The sequence below is a fragment of the Saccostrea cucullata genome, unplaced genomic scaffold (assembly GCF_032062105.1).
Source record: "Saccostrea cucullata isolate Sc308-1 unplaced genomic scaffold, CSIRO_AGI_Scuc_v1 ctg266, whole genome shotgun sequence".
Lineage (NCBI taxonomy): Eukaryota > Metazoa > Mollusca > Bivalvia > Ostreida > Ostreidae > Saccostrea > Saccostrea cuccullata.
The window spans coordinates 510,062-535,456 of NW_026935351.1; the positions used below are offsets into that span (position 1 = coordinate 510,062).

At 34.7% G+C, this 25,395-nt stretch overlaps 1 protein-coding gene across 7 annotated transcripts; it reads left to right on the plus strand.

Annotated features, from left to right (window-relative positions):
- Positions 1–742: 742 nt before the first annotated feature.
- LOC134242513 (protocadherin-9-like) lies at positions 743–24,743 on the plus strand. Of its 7 annotated transcripts, XM_062724609.1 has the most exons (6): positions 743–797; positions 944–1,064; positions 1,369–1,492; positions 12,956–16,193; positions 16,359–16,946; positions 21,481–21,580. In XM_062724609.1, the coding sequence occupies exons 4-5, from the start codon at positions 13,557–13,559 to the stop codon at positions 16,944–16,946; spliced, it is 3,225 nt and encodes a 1,074-aa protein (XP_062580593.1). In that variant the 5' UTR covers positions 743–797; positions 944–1,064; positions 1,369–1,492; positions 12,956–13,556; the 3' UTR covers positions 21,481–21,580. The 7 variants fall into 7 exon arrangements, 5 of the variants coding, with proteins under 5 accessions (XP_062580593.1, XP_062580595.1, XP_062580596.1 ...); XR_009986871.1 differs by lacking the exons at positions 743–797; positions 944–1,064; positions 1,369–1,492; positions 16,359–16,946 and adding exons at positions 11,922–12,080; positions 22,833–23,482; positions 24,306–24,743; XR_009986872.1 differs by lacking the exons at positions 743–797; positions 944–1,064; positions 1,369–1,492; positions 16,359–16,946 and adding exons at positions 11,922–12,080; positions 22,833–23,482; positions 24,315–24,743.
- The last annotated feature ends 652 nt before the right edge of the window (positions 24,744–25,395 follow it).

Genomic DNA, 25,395 nt, shown 5'->3' on the forward strand with positions numbered 1-25,395 from the left:
AGTTCACAAGGTAACACCTAACTAAACCTGTTGATAGATGTATTAAAAAAATCTAATGTCTTCTGAGAGAAAAATAAGAAAAAAATATGTCAATTTCTTATAATATTTGAAAAGAAAATATATAAACAATTTCAGATCACCATTTAAAATTGTGCAACATTCCTATGGTTTATCTAGGAATAACAGTTTATTTTCTTGAATTTTTAAATTAATATTTAGATTTGATATGGGAGGAATGTCATGGATGAAATTCAAACTGCCATATATAGTATTTCACTTAATTTTTAATGTTAATTTTCCCCTACACTCTATACAAATTATTTTATTAAAAAAAAACTTTTTTCTATTGATTTTGATATCATCAATTTATTATCCTCTCGTTTTCACTTTTCTAAAAATCCATTACCAGCTGCCCCACTTGAGGCCCTTTAACAGCCACCTTCCAAGTGTGACCTCATCAAATTTTCTCACCTCTTACACCATAACTCATAACAGTTATTGAGCGAGTCCCCCAGCTTTAATGGGACTAATGTACCTATCTCTTTATAACTGCATTTAACCCCCACTGCTACAGTATATTGTAATGATTTCTAGCTATAGTCAGACCATCTGTATTTAGTCTTTTGTAGTCTTTGTAGTGATTTTGTCATTGTGACCATGTGCTTCAGTTTCTTTTTCCTGTCTGTTTCATTCAGGTATGAAATCTGTGGCTTAGGTTAATTGATAAATGATTGTTTTTCATTCTTTCTTTATAGAGTGTGACATTCTTTGCCTCTTGTTTCTTTTATACTTGTCAGGTAAGGTTACTTAGGTAGCATTCAAATTGTATTCTTTACATTAAAATAAAAAAGATTATTCTTATCTGTAGAATTATTGTAATGATTAAGATGTACTGTAAATAAACACATGAACTTGCTCAACCAATTGTCTGTTTTCTTTTCAGCACGCTGGGAAACAAACAAGAGATGTTTCAACCTTTGAAGTCCAAGAAAAAACATTCTGTGTGAACAATTTGCACCTCTTCCAAGAGCTAGGAAGATTTCAATGGACCACAGATTTCTTAAGTAATTAAAGTTAACAATGCATTAATCCAACTGTTACTCAAGGCTATAATGGCATTCTTAGGAGGTGTGACTTTTACCAGGTCCTGCTCTTTACTAAGAGTTCATTTAGCAGTTGGTTCATTTCTCTATAACAAATGATAGCTTCTAATTTGTTTTAGCAGTTTATTTAGGAAAAAGTTTGTTTTGACCCTAGGGGTTTCACATCTTCTCCAAAGCAGTTATAATATTTGTAAAAATGTGGGCAGTGGGGCATTGATAGAGTGACTGTAATTGACTCCTGTACATTTCACCCTATATGTTTCAGCTGTGTGACTGGCCATTTGCAGATACTCCAGGCAATATATTTCATGTTTCAAGAATGTTGTAAAATTCTACCTGCAGAAAACCTTTTGCTTGTATCACATTGAAAGTGACACCTTCATATACAGGTAAGGAAATATTATTTTTTGCATGTCAATCATTACTTTGATTTTTAAAAAAAAGATTAAAACACTAAGCTTTTTATAAATGTAAAAATAAAACCATTCGTTTATCATATTTTTACTCATTGAGCGTTTACTTGAAAAAAAAATTTAAAATTTACAAAAATGTATACTTTTCCTTAATAAATTAGAATACATATTAAATTTTACAATTTAAAGTTTTTGCTAACTTACTAATATGTACATCATCCCTTTAATTATTACATGCTATTATGAATCAAAAATTTATTAAATAAATATCTGATGGAATATGACATAAAAGAAAAACATAAAAGTTTTCGAAGATAGACATTATATTCTTTGTATGGAAATGGTATTTATAGGTGTCAATGCCTGTTGCCCAATCTATTCAATATTCTCAACTAAATAAATATTCCTTAAATCAAATAATTAAATGATACATTTTGAAATTGTGACTGTACAGATAAGTTTAATTAGTCCCTCAATTATTTTTTATTTAGAAAAAAAAGGTCAATCTCTACAATAAATATCAGAATTACATATTTGTATATTGAACTATGACAATGGAGAGGAATCTATTAGTATCACATAAAGTGTATTCATAAAGTTGTAAATGTCATCCACTGATCATAAACTCTGTCTGTTCTCTTGTACTGGGCTCCAACTTTTATTTCCACTGTCTTTTTCCACCTCTGACCAGAACCTGGTGATAAATGGTTTGGCTGGTCTGGACAGAGAGAAAAAAAGAGGCATAGTGTCATAAACATTTGTATTTTCACTTGTGTGTGTAATTGAATTATCTGCTGGGATAATGAGGGTGTAGGAAAGTAGTGTTAAATCACCCTACCACAGGAAAACAGGCCATTTTTTTTATGCTCAGGAAATAGTTCCCATATCTTAAAGGTTTGTCTGGCATTTTTTACTCCCCAAAATTAAATATTTTTACAGTATTTTTACAGTTTTATTATCTAATAATGAGAATGCCTTGTGCAGCAAATTAGAATTTGTTGTGCAGTATTTTTGCATGATAAAAGAGGAAGGAAATTATAGATAGTTATGTGGAAATGAATTTCAGCCATGTTCTCTATGTGATGTTGGAATGGTACAATGTTGTGTGTTGTCACACAGTAAATTGACTTCAGAAGCTCGGTGTGATATGGCATGCACCAGCTGAAGGGTGATAATTAACGAAGTCTGCACTGCCACCGTTAATATTTCATAATGCCACCTCCCCGCTGATAACTCTTATTACCTTTAAATGACGGAAAATGAAGCAGACTTTTTCCTCCCCAATTTTTTTCTCTCTCCCCCACTGCTAAAGTGCAGGAGCGGGAAGTAAATGAGGGTAGGCATTTATGGGCAGATCACATCTTTAAAATCTGTGCCTCATTAATTTTTTTGAGAAATGGATACAAAATTTTAAGTTTCCTTTCATAAGTGTATTTAACTTCAAGTCAATTTTTTATGGTCTGTCTTCTTTAAAATAAAACAGATTTTCCTATGAATTTAAAATCTGAAGCACAAAGAAATTCTGATTATATGGAAATTGAAATTCAACATGTTCAGATGTGCATATTTGTCAAATCTTGGCTGCAGCTCATTAATTTGTGTCATTTTAAATTGACAATTGACTTGTCAACAAACCTAAACTGGTAAGTTTTTAAAAATAATATGTTATCTTCTTAGAATATCAATAAGAAAGAAGATTTTGAAAAAAAAAAATGATAGTTACTGGGTGAAATAATTACAATTTTTTTGTTTAAAGAAAACATGAATTCTTTTATTTTTAAAAGAGGAAGAGATTAAAAGCTTTTTCTGGTGCTCTTTCTTGGAATGTGAAACTGATCACCAGAAAGAAATTCAAGGTTATTCTTGAAATAGCAGAAGTTAGTGGGATATATATCAGAGAATTGTCTGTTTTATGGGCAGGAACTGAGGGAAAGGTATGTAATGGCAGATCCCTGTAACACAGCAATCCCGATATGAAGGCATGGAGTAGTCAGGGTTACTGTCCATCTGCCAATTTTCAGACAAAACTAGAAAATCCATAAACTCGTCTGTCACAAGTTTTGTTCTTTTTGCCTTGTTTTTACGTTTGGTGCCACAGTCGCAATGAAATGGTCGTAATTGTGAAGCTGGGAACTGATAGGGGAGCATTAGCCTATGGGAGCCCTATCTTTTTATTTTTATTGCCAATTTTGTTCTTTTTTGTCCAATTCCTCAAAAGTTTTTATGATCCATTGAAAATAAGGAACCATTGAATTTTTGTGAGGGGTAACTAGCCAGTTTCAAGTTGGTCAGATTGCAGATCAGTTAGCAACAAGTTGTATTTTAATACAGTTCTAGCATTTTGATTGTACAAACTCCTTTAAGTGCATTATCTTAGCTTTTCAAATTTTAAAACAAGGAAATTTCAATAAAGTTAGAAGGCTTCCTTCTTTATCTTTCAAATTACAGAAAGCTAGAGGATTGTTGTTATTTGGTAATGATTTGTTTAGTGTGTGGTAACATTAACAGATTAAGGAAGACATATTGGTAGGCTTTGATATGGCAGCATTGCTTATACCAGGAGAAAACAAAATGGGTAGGACGAAAGCATGTTTAATCTTTTTAAATGAAATGTTTGATGGCATAAATCCATCGGGATTAACCTTTTTTCTAAATTTCAAAATGATCTCATGAAATCTTGCTCACCACTTGCTGAGCTATTTTTTTTTTATTAGCTCTACTGGTCAGAGACCAGAAGAGCTTATGCGATAGTAAGGTGTCCGTCATCCGTCCATCTGTCTGTCTGTCTGTCTGTCCGTCTGTCTGTAAACAATTATTCAAAACGCTACTACTCCTACAGTTTTGGTCTGATTTTAATATAACTTGGCACACAAGTAGACTACACTAAGATACATAAAACAGTGCATCGGTTTTTGATTTCGATGAACGGTGTTGCCATGGTTACTAAAAATATAATTTTTTGTGAAATTCCTTTAAAATGCTACTCCTCCTACAGTTTTGATCTGATTTCAATATAACTTGGCACACAAGTAGACTACACTAAGATACATAAAATAGTGCATAGGTTTTTGATTTTGATGAACGGTGTTGCCAATATGTTACTAAAAATAGAATTTTCTGTGAAATTCCTTTAAAATGCTACTCCTCCCACAGTATTGATCTGATTTCGATATAACTTGGCACACAAGTAGACTACACTAAGATACATAAAGTAGTGCATCGGTTTTTTATTTCGATGAACGGTGTTGCCATGGTTACTAAAAATAGAATTTTCTGTAAAATTCATTTAAAAAGCTACTCCTTCTACAGTTTTGATCTGATTTCAATATAACTTGGCACACAAGTAGACTACACTAAGATACATAAAATAGTGCATAGGTTTTTGATTTTGATGAATGGTGTTGCCAATATGTTACTAAAAATAGAATTTTCTGTGAAATTCCTTTAAAATGCTACTCCTCCCACAGTATTGATCTGATTTCGATATAACTTGGCACACAAGTAGATACTAAGATACATAAACTATTGCATCGGTTTTGGATTTCGATAAACGGTGTTGCCATGGTTACTAGAAATAGAAGTTTCTGCAAAATTCCTTTAAAAAGCTACTCCTTCTACAGGTTTGGTCTGATTTTAATATAACTTGGCACACAAGTAGACTACACTAAGATACATAGAATAGTGCATTGGTTTTTGATTTCGATGAACAGTGTTGCCATGGTTACTAGAAATATAATTTTCTATGAAATTCCTTTAAAACACTACTTCTCCTACAATTTTGGTCTGATTTCAATATAACTTGGCACACAAGCAGACTACACTAAGATACATAAAATAGTGCATCTTTTTTTTTCTTTCGATGAACAGTGTTGCCAATGTTACTAAAAATAGAAATTGACAGTGAAATTCCTTTAAAACACTACTCCTTCTACAGATTTGGTCTGATGGCTATGGCTTCTTTTCTCATCCTTTGTTATAAGTACAAACCAGTAGAGCTACAGTCTCGACAGAGACTTCTGGTTGGATACAGGAGAGTTTTTTTTTTTCAATTTTGAATTTAAAACAATCAACAGTTAATTTTTTTAAAAGACTAAAAATGTGTAATTTTTATAAGATTGATATTTTGCCCATAGTTAAATGCATGGCAAAATAAATTAAAGATTCGTACTTTTAGCTTTCCCCCCCACATTTAATATATTTATACATCTCTGAATCCATGAAATTAGCAGCATCAAATGTGAGTAAAATCTACAACATGGTAAAGATCAAGGCATAATCATATATTTACCTGATAATACAAGCTTTTTGGCATCTATCTAGTTAATAATTTCTCAGAAAGAGCTTTTTGGAAAGAAACAATATTTTATCGAAATTGCCCAAACCTTTTTAAATTTAGATTTGGGTTCATGTACTTTTTTTTTGAGTAGCCTATAACTTTTTGTTTGTGCATGCAGTCAATGTATCGTCTGTGGAAGAAGACATGTTTTAAAACATATTGTGGAGATTATTAAAAACAATATTAGCTAAATAAACTGGCGAGGATGTTGGAAGTGCATTAAAGAGATGCCTAGGGGATCTCTCTCCAACAGCACGTCTCAACTTTGATATTACAGTCGGGGAGCAATAAATTTGTTTATTGGTACACAAGTTTGGGTCCATGTCTTTGATCAGCTCCATGTGTGCCCTGTTGGTTTAAGGAGTATGGAGCTCTTGCCTTATAAACAAATGACTTTTGATTTAATTCCTTTCAATAAAAGACTCACTTTGATAAACTTTTTCAATTAAAAGGAAGTGGGAAACCATACATCAAAGATTTCAGGAGCATCCATAACGTCCTATCACTGTATCTCATGTTAATTCTATGTAATCTTCAAAATTGTCTTCATGCAATGAGGAAACTTCCCTAGGTGTATTCATTTGATTTATCATTAAAGTTATAAAATTATCAGTTTCTTTATACAAGTAGACTGGCAACCTTCACTGTTAGAATCACTAGGACCCTGAAATGACCAGGTCTATTCTTGTGTTGTGTGTAAAGATAGCTAGTTTTCCTTTGATATCCTAACAATTATGAAGTACTCAAGTGTGTGAAGAAGATATCAGATATTTCTCTCCGAAATTCCTGATATTCCTTAAGGAAGCTCTCCCGAGAGTTTAATTTCTCAATTTCAAGTACTTGATTCCAGACAAGCAATTTGTCTCATTCATTTCAGAATATATTGTGTGTAGGAATTTTCTAAGTTAGATTTTTTGGCAATTTACTTGAGGTATTTAGAGAGATACATTTTCTAAAATAACTAAAAATACAACTATGTAATTTCTCTTGTGCATTAATTTGACTGTTGTATTTCTTCCATCTCCACGTGCTTTACATGATTAAGAATTGTAGAAAACTTTTACGCAAATGCAGCTTGTGTAAAATCAAATATTTCTTCTTATTCTAAAGATATATTGATAAAGTTTTATAAAAATAATCTTTCTGATTCAGGTCTTGACATAGAACATACTGAGACAGACTATTTCTACTGGCTTGTAATCTTCCACAATTTAGTAAATGGAATTTGATTTCTTTTTTAAAGGAGACAAAATCAGGTTTTTTGGCTTGAGTTTTATGTGAATTAAGTCAGAGCCTAAAAATGTTGTCGTTGATAAAATGATACAGTTCAAACATATAATCTTAAAATCAAGTTTATATTGAATGTGATGAAAAATCGTTTACAGAACTCATTCAAAACCAGTCTTTTGTAAATGAGATATACATATGATAAATTAGCTGATAATTATAGGAATTTATTTTACAATATGTTCAAAACAAAAGACCATTAGACCATGTTTCACACAGCAATGTGTTGATTGAAAAGGGATAAGATAGATTAATTATTTAACAAATCAGAAACGCTTAACCACGAAACCCAACTACCCACTGTTCTGAAATCTGATGAAGATTGTGAATACAATATAGTACACAAAAATTGCGATTTTATCAATAAATTTTAAAGGCCAAGTAGAATCCGTAACACACTGAAGATTTGATACCTGGTACCTTCCTATAACACAAAATATACCCAAACATTGGGGTATCTCATTATTGTCAGGGTTTAGGGTGAATAAAAAATTTGTCACAATGGGTTAGCATTACAAGCCGTTATTTTATGCATTTTAAATCAGTGTTGTTCAATGAAGGGAGGAAAGAGATAACTAGAAGCATCAGGGTATCAACACTATGGCATGCTTTTGTGTTCTTTATTAAGGGTATATTGGGCTTGTTTTAGCTTGATTCAAGTTTATTTTTGGCGGTGCATTCGTTGAGTGTAGGACTAACAACTGGATGTTAAATTTGACAGTAAGTTAATTCCTCCAAATTTTTTTTAAATTAAAGAAAAAAAATTCTCTGAATTTAATTTAAAATTCTGAGTATAAATCTGAGGGCTTATCTACTAGACACAATTTTAAACATCTGTAAGAGTTTCTCCAATTTTTAAATCGACTCAATTAACCAGCCCACTGTGAGGGCCATTGTCAGCTTTAATCACACTTGGAATTGATTAAAGCACATCAAAGTTTGGGTCAGTGATTAAGAATATGCATCAATTTATTTCTTTAATCAGAGAACAGAATGCCATTCTCAAAGGCTTCAGTGGTTGGTAGCTTGTCTTGTTGGGGGCTGACATGGTGTTAATTAGACAGTGACAGAGGGGCAGTGATGGAATGACTACAAAATTTACCGAAAAAAAAAGTTCTGTTTTACCTGAAGCTGTTTACTTTTGGAGTTGTTTGTTGACAAATAGACGTGTAGTGATGCATTTTGTGTAAGACTGACACTTTTGAGCTACTGATATATATAGGACATTCATCAATAGTATAACTATTTTGTGTCTCTTGATATTAACTTGGTTGAAAGTTTCAGGTAAGTTGAAAGTTTTGAATTTTTTCCGAAACCTTAATTTTATTAGATATTTCATTGTGTATCTCTTGCCAGGTAAAAAAAAAATGAAAAGATTATTTTTAACATTTTAAGAGTAGGGGAAAATTATAAAAATAAAATCTATTTTTAATTTTCAAAAAAAAAATCCCAAAAGAAAACATGAATACTAAACATCGATCTAATTTATGTACCACCTACCAAATATTCTATCAAAATGGATTTGATATTGTTTGATTTTATCTCATGCCTCCTTTAAATATCTTGGTTAATAATTTATACACAAGTAACAGTAAAAAGATATCCATGCCTTGTTCTTCACACCTCAGAAGTATTTTCACACAGGTTTTTAATCTGATAAATGAGCTATTTCTGCCCTTTGGATACTGCATAAATGATACAGGCCATTATGAGTGCTTAGTGATATTGTAGTTGCAGGCCAAATATTTCTTTAATATTTCGTTTTTATCTTGTCAAGATAATATCACCTTATGAGATTTGGTTGTTTGTTATTGGAGTTGAATTTCTTGACTTATCTTAGTGTTCAGTGTGTGGTCTTCTCAACACAGGATAATTATGATCTTTGAGGTAATTATTAATTATGAAGTAATACTCGAATCTAATTGATTAATTTTTGTACTTTCTGAAGTCAAATCTGAAAATGTAAATTAGATACTCTATATATAAATATATTTTTTTCTCATGTGGAAAAAGGATTTCCATCTTAAATTGTTTCATCACTGATTAGGATCTAGCTGCAAATGAGACAAAAATAAATTTTATTTCAGTTGAACAAATTTCACTTTAAAAAATGGATATTTCGAAGCTGCTTCTTTTGCTGCTATCAAAAGATTTTGGAATGTTTTTACTATCAAGGTTACATTCTTATAATGACCTCCCAAGTTTTCAGAGATTCTGTTAGATAGAGCTTTCCAAGTCATTCATGACATTCGTAGCAACAATCCGTGTGTACACGATATACTTTAAATTCTATCCTATTTAGTTGTAATTTGATGGTACAATAGAAAATTGAATAGGATCAGTCCTGGATTACCCAGATGTGAAAGTTGAACTAGGGCCATCATTGTCTGCTGGGAGATGGGGTACATTAGCATGAGAAGAAATGGTCGTTTGACTTCAATACTTGGGTAGCAAAGACACATATTGCTCTGCTAAAGGAAACAAAAGTTACACATCCTGGATATAATTTCATTCAACTTTTTACTCTTCGTTGGCCAAATGGTGTGAATATTGACAAAAAGCAGGAGATCTAATGACACATAGAATATCACTCCGATTAGCGGAACAATTGCAGTGCGAGGTGAGGGGGACAGTTTATAATGAGATTGGATGAAGAGACTGTCACTTTTGGTTGGATTGCGAGATCAAGGATTCTGATAGGCTTGTAAAGGAGATTTTGTCTCGAGATTTCATGCTGAGAGATAAAATAGGGAAAGTTGTTTTAGAGAAGCACTCAATGATGTCAGAGATTCACAGTTTGGGAACTTGTGTGGAATAATTTACTCGGATATTTTAGTTCTGTAAGTAATGTTTTGAATTTGCCAAATGTATGAGTAATTACTTCTAAATGATTTTCTGATGTGTTTGCAGTGCAGATTTTATTTTCAATATGTAGTTAGCACTTTCAAATGTATCTAAAATGTTTTCCACATTTCTTTTATTTTGTTTGATGATAAAAGGAATCACTTATACATCATGGTGAGTTATTTGTATTAATAGGCAAAGACCGAAATATGTTTTTAAGTTGCTTGATTAGGAATACCTATAGAGCCATCAGGAATTCATGATATTTAGTGGCTCACACCAGAGAAAATTGATCCCCCCTTAATTCATGGTCTTAACTCCACCAGGGCTATAGGAAATATTTGCCCCTGTGTTGATAATTAATGGCTCCTGCACCCTGCTACAGAAAACATGTCAGAAACTAATCACAGTTGCCCCCACAAAGTATGGGAATCATCCCTCAATATCCCTTTGAACGAGGAAAAAAAGTAAATTCCTTTAGTTGTTTTTCTAAGTTTGTGGAGTCTACGGTTGACATTTGATGTCTTGGTAGCCTTGCTAACTGTCCGGAGCTTATATTGATATGTTGTTGTAAGATCAGCAGGGGAGATAATCCTAGATGTATTACTAGCAGGTGACTGCAGAGAATTCCTCTCTTTCCATGTACTGCATGTTTATGATACAGGGAATCCCTTTTTATCGGGCTAGCTGTACACCTATACACTGTTTAATCTGTTATTGTTGTCAATGTATCAGCATGAGAAATCACAACAGTGTCTTGATCCTAGGAATCTCTCTACAATGACTTCAGAATCCTTAACAGTTCCCTAACTTCAGATCTCTCTAACTTTACTGGACTTTCATGGGAGGTCCTGGGGAGCAATGCTCTATTAATTGACCAGTCTTTGGGGAATAAAATGCTATAATTATTGACAGTTAAAGAGAAGATGGTCAGGCAAACACAGTATAGCACCCAGACTCTGATCCTGCTGGGCCCTCAAACTCTCACACACACAGGCTGTGAATGAACTCGGTGAGTTCACTCAGCAGAGAGCCAGATAGGGGTGTCAGAGATAAATCCAGCTCTATATGATCTTTCTCTGAGGCCATCAGTCACTATAATAGATATGCTGCATAATGTCAGTGTGATTTTCACCCCATATCAATATGTGTGGTTTACCATTTTAATTTTTGGGTGCTGAATTTCAAAATATTTCTTGTTATCATGGCATCTTTTGTAAGGACCCTTTCAGAATTGAATAGAAAAACATCAAATATAGTTATATAGAGACCAAAGTTTTTTTTTTCATACAAATAATGATAAATAGAAAAATTTATAAATTGGAGTTATGTTGAATTAATTTACTTGTAATTACAATGAAGTAGCTGTAATAGAAACATTTGTATTGTAGAGCCAAGAAACATTGAATTTGTAATGGTCAGTGAAAAAGTTTGTTTTACAAGGAAAGGGGATAAATTTTGTTTGCATGTAACTAAGTTAGGAGGAATGATATATTGCCACAGTGCTCGACTTTGGTCATTAAGTGGGCCTAGGGTAAGATGGGCAGGATAAACCAAATCTGTCAAATTGTCTTTTTATCTCCACTAATCATCAGAATAAAAATTTCCAATCACTTTCTTTCGTTTATGAAGCACATGTTGGTTCTAAGATAATGCTGGACAAAGGGAAATATTTACTTTAGTAGGCCACACATACTCAGCATTAAGGTAGATGAAATTTTAAACTTTGGAGGTAAATAAGGAAATTTTTAATTTAAATGGGATTTATTAAATCATTTCTGTACACATCTGCCTGGAAGGGACGTGGTCTGTTTTCCTTGATAAGAACCAAAACACAGCCATGTGCTTTTCCCCGTCGACTTGACGCTCTATTGGCCAATGGTGTTTGTTGGGGGAGGTGCTACTCGGCTATCTTCTGCTATCACTGCTATTGACGGAGTGCGCCCACTAATTATGAAAAGAGATGTTCATTTTTACTTCTCTTCACAGAAACAATTTCATATTAAATGTTTTAAATCACCCAGGCTATAGGAGTTTTACTGAGAGACAAGGATAAAAGAATATTGTGTATTGGGAAGTTTAATATATCCATTCTCTGTAGGTATTTATCTACTGATAGTTTGCTTTCCGACTTGCTCTCTTCACAACTTCTTATATCTTGCTGAGCTTTTCAATTTTTTTCGTAGCTCTTGGAAATGTTTTTAACATTAACTTTCAATCTTGGCTAGGGTTTGTGTTAAGTCCTGTTTGCTTTGTTGACTTTAAGTATGGAATCCCCTGATTTGAAGTAAATTAAATAAAAATTGATGAAATGGCTTATGGTCAGTAATACCTATTTGGATCGTTCATTAATGGGTTTGTATCAATTTAAATCAATTCAGTGTTGACATTAGTTAGAACTGCTCTGTCCCTGTGACTGAAAGCATCAGAGGGGTCCAATCTTAGCCTTATAACACTAATTAATTTAACTCTTCTAATGCAAACAGCAATATTTCCCTTGAATAAAAAAGAGCGGAACTCTGGAAATGGTTTTTCTTTCTGAGAGGTGGATTAACGGCAGACTCTGGCAATGTGTGCAAACTTTGAGAGTAAACATTATTGTAAAATTCACTTAACCTGGAGATCAATCGCAGCAGTGGATAAATATTTGGGCAAATTTGCCCTATAGTTTAGGATTTGTAAAGGGATGGATGGGTGATACAGGAGTTATATATCAATCAGAGCATAGCTTAGTGTAGACTTGGTGTCCCATAACAGATTAATCTTATTATCTCTGCAGTTCTAATGAAGATAACATTAGGAGTCAATTAATGGTTGGATTTATTATGGATACAAAAATTCCAATTTTTTTTTCATAATATAGTATTTTCCTCTTGTTCATGTACTATTTTTAAAAAAAGAAATGGCATATTTTTTAAAATAATGATTTTGAAAAGTAAAAGTGACTAATTTTCATTTCCTTTGTTTTTCAGATTTAAAGCATTTGATGACTGCTTTTGAAGGATTGTCATTGCTACACAGAAAAATTGTCGTCAATAGCCAAGGGCCCATTAGATCAAGGGACATTAAAATACAGTGACAGGAACACTACCAGATATAGTATACTGATAGAGAGATAGTACCAGCCCAGGTTAACTCAACCAAGCCGTGAAACAATGACAACAGGGCCAGGTGAATCATTACGGGACACGCTCCAGTGATCGCGTGGCTACTCTGGGGTGTATTGGGTAGAGAGATCGGAAACTGGACATTTAACATCTGGAAGTCAGTAATGATCATTATCATGAATTAAGGCTTCTCTGTATATACCTATGTGCCTTTTAGGAGAAATGGCCAGTTGAGTAAGAGCCATCAATGTGTCACCTTAAGAAATTTCCAAAGGAGTTCCCTGTGATTTTTCATTTTCAATTTCTTTTTTTTTTGGCTCCTGAGGGATTTGAGAGCTGAAGTTTCGCACCAGGGGATATAGTTTGTTCTGAATTAGTGCAAGGATTTTCGTACAACCAGATGTAAACTAATTAAATTAAGTTAAAACTTGAGGATTTTTTGTGTTTGCAAACTTTAACACTAGTCATGAAGTCTGGCAACATTAAAGTGTGTTTTTTTGGAACCGTGCTTCTAGCCTGCATTAATTTCATTTTCGGACAAGATGTGGTGTATCATCTACTGGAGGGGGACCAGTTAGGTAGAACTGTCGGAAACGTCGCGGAGGCTGCCAAGTTAATTGACATTGTAGGAGAAGGGGACTTCACTCATCTCAGATACAGCTTCTTAACAACGGGAACACCTCATTATACCAGTTTTAACATTCACAATCAATCCAGCTTATTGACAACAAATCAGGCCATTGACCGTGAAACACTGTGTGAATTTACCAACATATGTTTTATAAAATTAAACATAGCCGTCCAGTCCCTGAAGACAAGCTTCTTTAAGAAAGTGACCGTTTATGTGTATATTGATGACATTAACGATAACCCTCCAGTTTTTGACAAACCTTCCATCGATCTTTTGATTTCCGAATCTGTCCTCGTCGGAACTTCTATTACAATAGATGGAGCTCGTGATGCGGACACCAGTGACATCTACTCGTTACAAACTTACGAAGTCATGCCCAATAACACACCATTTGAAATTAACTTTCAGAAGAAGTTGGACGGCACATCAATCGTCAAGTTATTTGTCAGAGAGGCATTAAACCGAGAACAAAGAGACAATTATCTGTTCAACGTAGTTGCCAGAGATGGGGGATCACCCCCTCTTAATGGTACACTCAGAGTCAATATCACTATCACTGATGTTAACGACAATTCTCCAAAATTCTCCCAATCCACTTATTACATTGAAGTCAAAGAAAATGTCAATCTATCAACAGTAATTCTTACTATCAGAGCCACTGACCTGGACGATGGAAAAAACGGACGAGTCTTCTACCGCCTTAGTCCTCACCAGTCTGAGACTATTCTAACCTCTTTTGCTGTAGACAATACCACTGGGGACTTAACAGTGATAAAACCACTGAAATATGTCAAAGGGGAAAAACATGTTATAATTGTGGAAGCTAGTGACTTTGGGGACCAGCCTCTCACATCTCAAGCTCTGGTCAACGTTACAGTGCAGGACGTGGGTAACAACCCTCCGTCTATCAACCTCAACCTCTTGTCGTCAGATTCTCTCGCCCGCGTCTCAGAGTTTGCCAGCGAGGGGACTGTGGTGGCACACATCGCTGTTGATGATCCCGACACTGGGAAAAATGGAGACATCTATTGTAACATTAATACTCCTGCCTTCAAGCTACAGCGACTCGAAAACAAGGAGTTCAAGGTGACAGTTGATCAGGGCCTGGACAGGGAGCTCTACCAGCAAATCCATGTAACAGTGTTCTGTAGAGATGATGGCAGCCCATTTCTAAACACCTCTGCTAGCTTCTATGTGGAAATCGAGGATGAAAATGACAATGCTCCCGTGTTTGACTTATCTGTATATACAGCTGGAATCATGGAAAACAATAATATTGGTGACGTCATTGTCCATGTTCAAGCAACTGATGGAGACCAAGGAAAAAATGCTGATCTTCAATACAACCTTAGTGAAAGTAATAATGGCATGTTCTACATTGATGAGAAGAGTGGAATTATTCGCACATCTGCGAGACTTGACCGAGAGAATACGTCCTCATACTCTGTTGTAGTGATCGCGCGAGATCAAGGTGTTCCACCGCTGTCTGGATCCGCCACTGTCATCATCTCAGTCCTCGACAAGAACGACAACAAACCCGCATTTAATCAAACCCGCTACACATTCTCAGTAGATGAAAACGCTCCCGCGGGATCACACGTGGGAATTCTGTACGCAACTGATAATGACGAGGGGGAGAATTCAGTTATCACCTTCACTGGACCAGATTCAGTTCCATTCACAATATTTCCAGGAGGTTACATCAAAACCGACCGTGTTTTAGACAGGGAGGTCCAGAATCGTTATGAGTTTATTGCAGAAGCCAAAGACAATGATCATGTGACCACTACAGTGGTAACAATCAACCTTAATGACAAAAATGACAATAATCCAGTGGTTACCTCCCCTAGTCATATTAACAACACCATTTATGTCGATAAGCATACAGTGGTAAACAAAATGGTATTCGTCATCAGAGCATATGATATGGACTCTGGGATTAATTCAAATCTTATTTTTGAAATCGTTGGGAGAAATGACTCTGGACATTTTCACTTGCACCCTGACAAAGGACAATTATTTCTGAAGCGCAGTCTAGAGGATAATGTGGGTAAATCCTTCAGACTGGATATTCTCGTCTCAGACATGGGAAACCCTGTACTCTCTACACCAGCCACTCTAAACATCAGGATTCTGAGCTCTAACACTGCGCCGCTGGAGAGCAAGTCCAGCAATATCATCATAGTAGCTATACTGGTGTCTGTGACAATCATCATCTCATTAGCCATAATCATTGTCATAGTCTTCATCAGAAGAAGTGATAGGCAGCGGCGAAGTAAAAGGCCGGACAATGAAAACTTTTATAAGGGTGTGCTGGAAAACTCGGCTACAGTTTTTGCAGCTCCCAGCGAGGAATCCATATCAGAGAAAAAGAAAAAGAAAGGGGTCAGCTTCTCACTGGAGAATGGTGTGGACAAAGTGTCAGAGGTCACCAGTCAGGGTCAAGAGTTCACCTACGATAACGACATGGAGGTAAGCCTCTTTTTCCCCGAATATAATACATTGTAATACATAATGAAAGTAAATACAGTATGGGATTTCTAAGGTTCTTTTATTAACTAACAAAACCTTTCCTTGTCTAATTATTCTTTGTGAACTTATGTAAATTTTCTTAACTGATCTTGTGACTTGTATCAGATTTTGGAGGAGGAAATTGTAATTGAATATCCTCCCATGATGGCACAGCAACTCGTAAATAATCCCCCTGATTTGACCAGAGGTTGTTCCCCTTATATTGAGCAAGAAGTTAGGACAGGGTCTAAGGCCTCCAGTCCAGTACAGTCTAGGTCATCTACACCAGTGAGTCCTGAACTGTCACCTAAGAGTATCCTCAGAAACAAGAATGCAACATCACCTAAAGAGCCATCCTCACCAAAATGGCCACCATCGACAAAACCGCCATCCTCACCAAAATGGTCATCATCAGCAACACAAACCTCAGCTTCCTCCACAAAGCAAACCACATCTTCCATGCTAAAGCAAACCTTCTCTACAGAAAATCTGTATACACCACAGACAATGCAGGGTTTACATGGAGGTCTACCATATTCTAAGACAAAGTCTTCATCCCAGCCACATTTATCTACTCCACCATCATCATATCAGCCCCCAGTTCCACCGAGGTCAGGCAGGGGGACCAAGAGTTTCCTACCACTAATGATGACCAATGGCAGCCTGCTCCTCCACTCCTCTAGACCTGTGTCACCATTTGAGATTTCTGTCTAGGTATTGTTTTACCCTATCTTGGTTTGTTGTGGGGTTTGCTGTGTTGATTTTGTTTGTTGAGAGTTGTCTCCCTTTTGTGATGATGTCATTGTTTGGTTGCCTTGGTGACAGGTGTGCCATCTGTAGAAGTTTTGATTTTTGACTGCTGTGATCTTGTGATGCAATATCTCTAATTGTTAGTTTAACCTTTTGGTTAATGTTTCTTCATTTGCCAATCACTCTGTAAGTAGGAATAATATTATCGCCCGACTGTCTAAACCTACTGCCCTGCAAGATATCAAAGCAACTATAATCCTACTTAAAGCATATATTGTTGTCTAAAATGCCTCTGTTCTTTAGCTTTTGAAGCTAAAATAAAGTCACCAGATGCCCTCCTAAAAGTTGAAAAATTATCTCCCAAGTTCAATAAGTTGAGGAAGTCTGTCAAATTAGCATTCCACCTTAATACCACCACTAAGGCGTTCAGTTACGGTGATGTAAAACAGTAGTGAATCTGTCTATATCGGTGTGTTTTCAGTGAGATAATGTGAAGGAGAAATTGACAAGCTCAATGAAACCTTAACTCCTATCAAGGTTCTAGGCCCGCAGGATAAAGATCTGTTTAGTTCTGTTTTTGTAAACATCTAAACCTTGCAGCTCACCTCTTTTAATCTTTTTAACTTTCTTTTTATTACAATAGGTCCATAAAAACAGACATGTACTTTTTATCTGCCTTACCTAAATAACATAAGAAATAAATTTTCGCTCTATGCCTGACTCAGTCGGAACATGGTGCTTCTAGTCAACCAAGATTTATAGATCCTATCGTAAAAACAAATTCTGGATCTGATATATAAGCAAATACATAAATACTTCAATTTTATTTTAAACATCCAGATAAGAAATAGTCAAAGAATTTACACGGCAAAAAAATGTACCCGTCTTTCATCTTAGTTTTCTCAGGAATGTGAAAAAGAATGGAGAATGTCAAATGGGATTGTTTCTATTAATTAGATAGATCAGTCAGCTGTTCTCAGACACCTGTAATGCAATGAAACGTTTCATCTCTCCCTTCTCTATGAAATTTTGTTTGTTTTAACGAGGTTTTATTTTTTCACGTCATTCTGTCTTTTCTTGCTCTGCGATCTGCTGCCAGTAAATGCCGTATCTGCCCAGTTATTACCGTGCAGAAGATTAACAGAGTTAGGATTTTCCTCAATGAACCCATCTACTTCTTTAAAATCATCGTTTGAAAACTTGAAGTAAAAAAGCGGGGTGTAGTGAACTGTTTAAGAATGACGTTCTTAGGTTATAGTATCAAGCAGATGCTGACAAAAAGTGTTGAAATTGTCCTCCAAAAAAAGATTAATGATCACTTTCTTCCAGATCGACAAGAAACATGGCAACATTGTGATAAAGGTGTTCGAAGTCATGCATGTTTGAACTTCCTAGCAAACGCTTGGATATTGGTCTTAATCAAAAGCGATTCTGAATTTTCAGAGAACTTGAGATGTAGTCTGCTTTAACTCTTGGGGCCTAATTGATGCTTCTAAATCTTTATGACATTCGTTTTAGAAGTTTGATGATGATTTATGAGAATTTTATCTTTTGTTTGAATGCTGAAAAAATCAGAAATCATCCGCTATCTATACCCAGCTCCCAAATGTGCAGTCAGAGACACCTCAAAAGTTGGAAGGGGAAACCTTTTCAGTGAGGTTTTGTCACTGAGGGGCCATTTCCTTGGACAAAGTGGAAGGGGGGGACATAAAAATCACTTGATCCCCCTCTAATGATGGAATCTGTAGTTCCTCTAGACAGGTCGACAGAATGCCAGGCATAAAACAAGCATAAAAATCTAAACCTGTAACAGCACTTTTCCAAATTATCCCCATTTTATGACTGGTAATCAAAGTGTGAAAAATTGTCTGTGAAATTCTAATGAAATATGTTTGCTCTTCTAATGAATAGGTGGGGAATGAATGACTCTAAAGGTAGTTTTATGAAAGTGATGTGACCCTTAATTATGACTTCACATCAAATGGCAGCAAATGATTTATACAATTGTATTAGAATCTGTTAAGTCATAAAAAGTGTAGAAATTTTAGCATGTAGGGTACAATGTGATTTGATTTTGATACAGGAGACAATGGTTAAGGGCAGTAATTTGAAAATTTTGAAAAGAAGTTGATTGAATGTAAATTATAGGCTTAGTGACTGGTGCAGTGATTGGTTGATGTTTGCCCTTGTTTGTGGGGTTATGTGCCATGTGGGTCAGTGCTTTATAAACTTTTTGGGGAGGTGATGCGTCCAAATGAATTTTCCTGCTGATTTAAATCCCTGAATAAAGCATTAAATTCAGGCAGGAAATCTGAAAGGGATCAATATAATCGAAGTATTCCGCGGATCATGAATCCGACAGGCTTCACCTGCCTCTGTATGCTGTAAATGATACAAAATTGATACATTGCTGTGCCGTGATAGACAGGCGAAAAAGGGTCGTGGAGTAGATGGGGGATAATTGAACATGTAGACTGTCTCTGCACCCCTCCCTAGTATCAAAGTCCAAACAGGCACCTGCTGTGAAAACATGCTCAACTGCCTTTAGAACTTGCATTTAATGTTTCTATCTTGGTTTATTTCTACAATGTAGGTAACTTTCTTGTTGGCCTATGTGTAACTGGATATCATGATATCTGTTAAAACATGATAATCTTGTCTGTCTTTCTCATTACTCCTAGTGTATTTGAAAATTTATACTTTTGTATACCACAGGTGTTGATACTGCTCATATTCTTTAATACTCAGAGCTTACCCTCGGAGGCCATTTATGAAACTCTTTAACAGTTGGTATCTGAGAAAGCTTGTGGGAGAATTAGACAATTTTTTTCATAAGAAAAATCAAGATCTTTGGTCAAATCCCTTATTATCTACTGTATATCAAGGATCTAATTCAAGGATTTATTCCCAATCCGCAACAAGATTAATTTTTACAACATCAAGCATGAAGCACGCAGAAGAAAAAAATGGATAGAACATGGAAAAAACATCAAAGCCTATAAATATTAATGGAATATGAAATAAATGTGCGAGCCACTGATATGGTTTCCAGCCGAGGGTGCTGATGATATGGCTTTCTCCTGCAAAGAAGTTTAGAGCGAATCCTCATAAAATTTCCATTTGTCAAGAAGGGGGTCTTCTAAACTCTTTATTGTATGTGATGGATAATCGCCATGTAATATTCTGGTTTCAAGAGCTTTTGTCACATGGTGTCCACTGAAGGACCTGAGACATGGAAGCCAAAAGGTCATAATGTAAAAGTTTTAATCAGCAGGAATAGCCAATCTGTCTTTTCAGAAAAAAATGGTTGGTGCCTTTTAATAAAACTCATCCCATTCAATCACCCATTATCCGGAACCCTCCCTCATGCTTTAGACAATAGGTATTATGTTTAGATCCATGATTTAAGAAAATGTCATTAAAAAAGTAGAATAGCACATGAGTGGGAGATCTGTAGGGTGCAGACTACAGTGTTAAGTGACTGTGACGGAGGCCATTACCGGACATTTAGAATCTCCCTGGGTAGTCTCACCAGAGTCTGATACTGTGTCATAAGATACTCAACAAGAGCCCTCTACTTTGTCCTGTCTTGTTTTTAGCTCACTCTTACTTTCTATTTCTTGTCTTTTTCTGATTTCACCTGCTTCTCACCTGCTTTGGATTACAGGTACTCTAGGTAATGATTAATATAACAATTACACTGTACATATATTCAGGAATTCTTCAAATTTTCACCACCATCTATAGCCATTTTCTTTGTACTGTTTAATTATTTTGCATGAGTACAGTTACATGTATTATATTCTCTACTTTTTAGCTGATTTGTTCATTCACATCTTTTACAATATTTGCATGATTTGTTCACTTTTTTCATCTATATTCTATATACATTTTAAAATTCTTTTACTTGTTCATTTTAGAGAAATTTTTAAAATATAATTGAATTCAGATTGTTCCCCCAAAAACTGTTCTGACTGTTAACCTTCTGAGTCATGCCTTATCCGAGTTCATTATTTTTTTTTTAACATAACTTTGATTTTGTTAATGAATTGGTCGGAAGCCAGCTTAGACTGAAGATCTTGTTTCTTAACACCTACAGCAATGATTTTAACAAGTGTCTTATTGACTTTTTCAGTTTGTGTGATTTTTAATGAGCAGATTTCTTTTAAAAGAAACTTGATAGCTTATATTGATGCACTTCGAACATAGACCTCAAAAACTGCCTCGAGTTAAAAAAATATTGTTCATCCCAATATGTCACAGAGGGATTTTAACCGATTATTAATTTGAAAATGTTGTCGGCAAATAAGTTATCGTACTTTAATTCTTTTAGATAAACATTGACCTTTTATCTAAGATTTTCAATAATTGATTTATTTCCTTTTGACTTAGCTGTTCGATTATCTTAAAAAAAATCAATGATGTCTGATTTATTAATTGAAATTTCTCACTTTCTAAGTTAACACTGTCATTACAAGACTTTTTCTTATCATTTTAGCGGAAGGTGGAGGACCTTCACAGTTTGGGGTCAGCCAGCGACAGTGGGCGAGGGGGATCGGACGACGAGCTCAACACCTCACGTAACCATAACTCCTCAGGTGTGTGAACCGTCCAATCCACTGATAGATAATCCGCGAAGACAGGGGCATTAAGTCAAATTGATAATCTTAAAAATCATGTAAAAACAAAAACCTACAACACAACAATGTATACACACCTTTAGATACATGTATACATGTACTGGTATTTATAATCTTTAAATCTTGCATCAAAAAGAATTACCAATGATCACGGGAAAATAACAGCACAAACATTGGGATTTTAAGTACTGATTTATGATTATTGAATTTCAAAATTCAAAAAAATCAAAATTTTAAGGAATTTTTTTGTTTCTTAAAATTAATTTGAAGAGAATACATCATCATCTTTTTCAAACAAAAGTTTAATCTGAGAGAATTTTAACCTGTACTTGCCAACCAGTTACTTAATTTTAGACAAATAAATGAAACATAAAGTAACACATTGATGTCTAGGGCTCCAAACTTTGGACTTTCTTGCACCTTCTTTTAGCTCAACAGAAGCAGGTGTAAAATCAGGCTATTTTTGTGTCAACACCTTGTTTATTTACAGAATAAAACATGAAAAACACAGACGCAATACAAATATTACAGTAGCCCACCTCAAAGTGTGCCTCCACACCATTAACTACAATAGTATTATATCACCTCATGTTGATTTAAGCCTCTGTCTAATGGACCCAGGCAATTTATGTTTGCTTCCGGAAAGAATTTTAATTCAAAATTCCGCAAATTCAAACACAGAATCTATTAGCGAAGTGTGGAAAAGGGAAATTCAAAGAAAACTGTTACATGAAGCTATTCCATTCAAAACTGCTACATGAATCTATTTCATTCAAGTATATGAATTCAATCTCATTGTATTTAATTAATAGAATTGTCTGTTTCAAATGAAGAATATAAAAAATGCTATTTATCAAATGAATAAACAATTATTTTTTCCGCAATGGGGTGAAAATAATAATTACATCAATAAATTTTGGTGAATCAGAAAATCTTTATAAAGAAAAATCTACTCTTGCATAGAGTATCTAGAGAAGTCGAAACTGTCTTAAATAGTTTATCATTGGATGGTGCGATTAGAAACTGCTCAAGATTAAAACACCAATAAAATAAGCTTTAATTATTTGTAGAACTTTAAATTTAGCATCTGATAAATGGGTGTAATCAGATCCTGTCAAGTTTAGAAAATACGAGAACTTCCTGAGTCTGACTTTTATTACGAAACATGTCTGTGATGTTCCTCCAATTAAATGTTCTGTTTGTTTTACAGGTGACATTCATTCCACGAAAAAAGACTGGTACCATCCCCACCAAAGAAACTACAATACCCCCCTGCAGACATTCCTACCTCAGAATAACCCCCCTTCCTACCACCCCCTCCCCCACCCCGGGGGCAGTCAAACCAGCCACCACAGTTACCAGTATTCAGATCCAATGCAGCCGGGATCTTCTGGTGATCACCCAAAATCGTACCATGGGAGATCAGTGTCGTTTGATACAAACACTTCCATAGGACTGAATCAAACCAATGGACAGTCACCGGACTGTGTGGTTTGACCCAGGACACTTCTGCATAATGATTTGCAATGAGTGCTATATAATTGACACCCAATTGGATGTGATTTTTTTTGAGTTTTCAAATTTTAGAATAATTCAGGGGTAATTCATACCTTTGATACCAGATTCTACAAAGAAAAACTCTTGTACATGACTGCCAAACTGTTTAGTTGAGAGAGTCCCAGGGTTAAATTTCAGCAGATTTAGATAAGAGAAACTGAGACAATTGAATTGGCTGTGAAAATCTGAAGAGATGACAGAGAGAAGCTCCTGTAACCTGTGGATTCAGAGAGAAGGAATGCTTGTAGACTCTGTAAACTCTACTTGATGTACTCAGGAAATGAAGAGGATTCTAACAGCATTGTAAGTATATACAGGGGGAATCTAAATAATTGCAGGCTCTTTGATCATGAATTAAAACTTAATTTAAAAAAAGTAATCAAGTACATGTATCTTAATTACATACCCATTTTATTTAGAGGTCAACACATTTTTCATACTACAGAAAATCGAAATATTTAATTAAAGCTTGATATAAATGTTTTATTCCTAGGATCAAAATACAAATGTATAGTTTAATATACATGATGCAGAAGGTGTAACTACATTTATCTTCATATTCTTATGTTGAGTTAACTGGAATTTTTTTATTGAAATATTTGAAAAAGAGGGAGAGAGAATGTGCTTTGATTAGCCAGGGAATTAATTTTGTTCATGGTATATCCCATATCACTTTCTATCACCCTCAATAATTGATCACCCTGTCATTCTAGCCCAGTGAAATATGATACAGCGTGGTGTATTGTGTTTGTTTTCAGTGTCCGTGCCTCATCTTTTATGTATGAATTTTAATAAGAACAGGTGTCCGAGACACAGTGTATACATAGCTGTTACGTCCATGTATAAAGCACCTCAGATCAATAGATATCTGTCCTAATTAAGCTTACCTGTTACTCTGCAATGAATAAGAATTCAGTTAATTTTTTTTTCCTTTTGAATTAAAGAAAATTTACAATCATTTAGGTAGAATAATAACCCCTTCCCCTCTAAGCTTTTATCTTTATTAATTTGAATTTATCAATACAAAAACAGTGTGTGGGATTTTTAATTAATAATTAAAATCAATGCATTATGCATCATTTGAGTGTGCCAGAAAGTTAAAAAGCTTATTTTTGTCTTTTTACAGAATTCACAGAATTCAGACCAGCGAGCCTTCAGACCCATGACAGAGGAAGCTTTCCTGTATAACTAGTAACTTATTTTGAAGATCATAAATCTTCCTGGCTTGTCAATTGAAGGGGGATAACCCTGAAATATGATCTCAGTTTTCAAAGGACAGACACAATACATATTGGTGCCAAACTTTTGATAATTCGTTTATTTTGTTGTATATTTAATGTTAATATGTGAGGAAAATGATGATGTGAATGTGTACAATTGTATTCAATGAGAGCATTTCCTATGACACGATATGTAGATATGTATATAAATGTGAAATGTTTATATTTTACAGCTGATTGAATGATTTTCTGTATGATATAGGAAGTGTGTAACTGCAAAATATGGCAGCATGATTTTATAGCCTGCCTATGTGATGATAATAATAAAATATTTCTAAAAACTTTTGTTTGGTGCTGTCAGTATTTAAAGGACTGGAATTAACAAACTGGGAAATAAGGAATATATTTTTTAAAATCTATAGATAAAGAAGCAATTTTTTTGTTCATGTATCGGAGGTAATAATTCATATCTGGCATGGCTAAATTGCTTTTGAGAATCATTTTATAAAACAGTCAGAATTTTAAAAATCTCTCCCCTGTGTAAGTTAAAAGAAGTTTTGACTACATGAAACAGGAAGATAAAAAGTTTCCATTCATGTTTGCCTTCCTACATACCCATGAGGAGTGCAAGTATGTACCCCTCAAGAACTTGCTAGTATAATGTTGTGGCTAATATTTGAAGTTTTTCAAAACTTTTCAACAAAATTATAAAATTTTATTTAATGTAGTTATCTATTGTAATTATAAATTAAGAGTGGTTTCCAAAATCTCATAAGGTTGTGTAGATTCAGGTTTATTCAAATCATAACCCCCAGGGATAGGGTGAAGCCACAATGGATGAGCGAAGTTTTACACAGGAATGCATGTATATAGGGAAAAATTTTAATCATCTTTTTCTCAAGAACAGCATAATCATGATAGGTCATATCTATATGGAAGCATCCTCAGGAAGTGTAGAATCAAGTTTGTTCAAATCATGACTAGGAAGGGGGGTTA

Coding starts and splice junctions, on each gene's coding strand:
- LOC134242513 (XM_062724609.1), top strand. CDS start 13,557: ATGAAGTCTGGCAACATTAAAGTGTGTTTTTTTGGAACCGTGCTTCTA. Junction 16,194..16,358: donor CCTACGATAACGACATGGAG/GTAAGCCTCTTT, acceptor GACTTGTATCAG/ATTTTGGAGGAGGAAATTGT.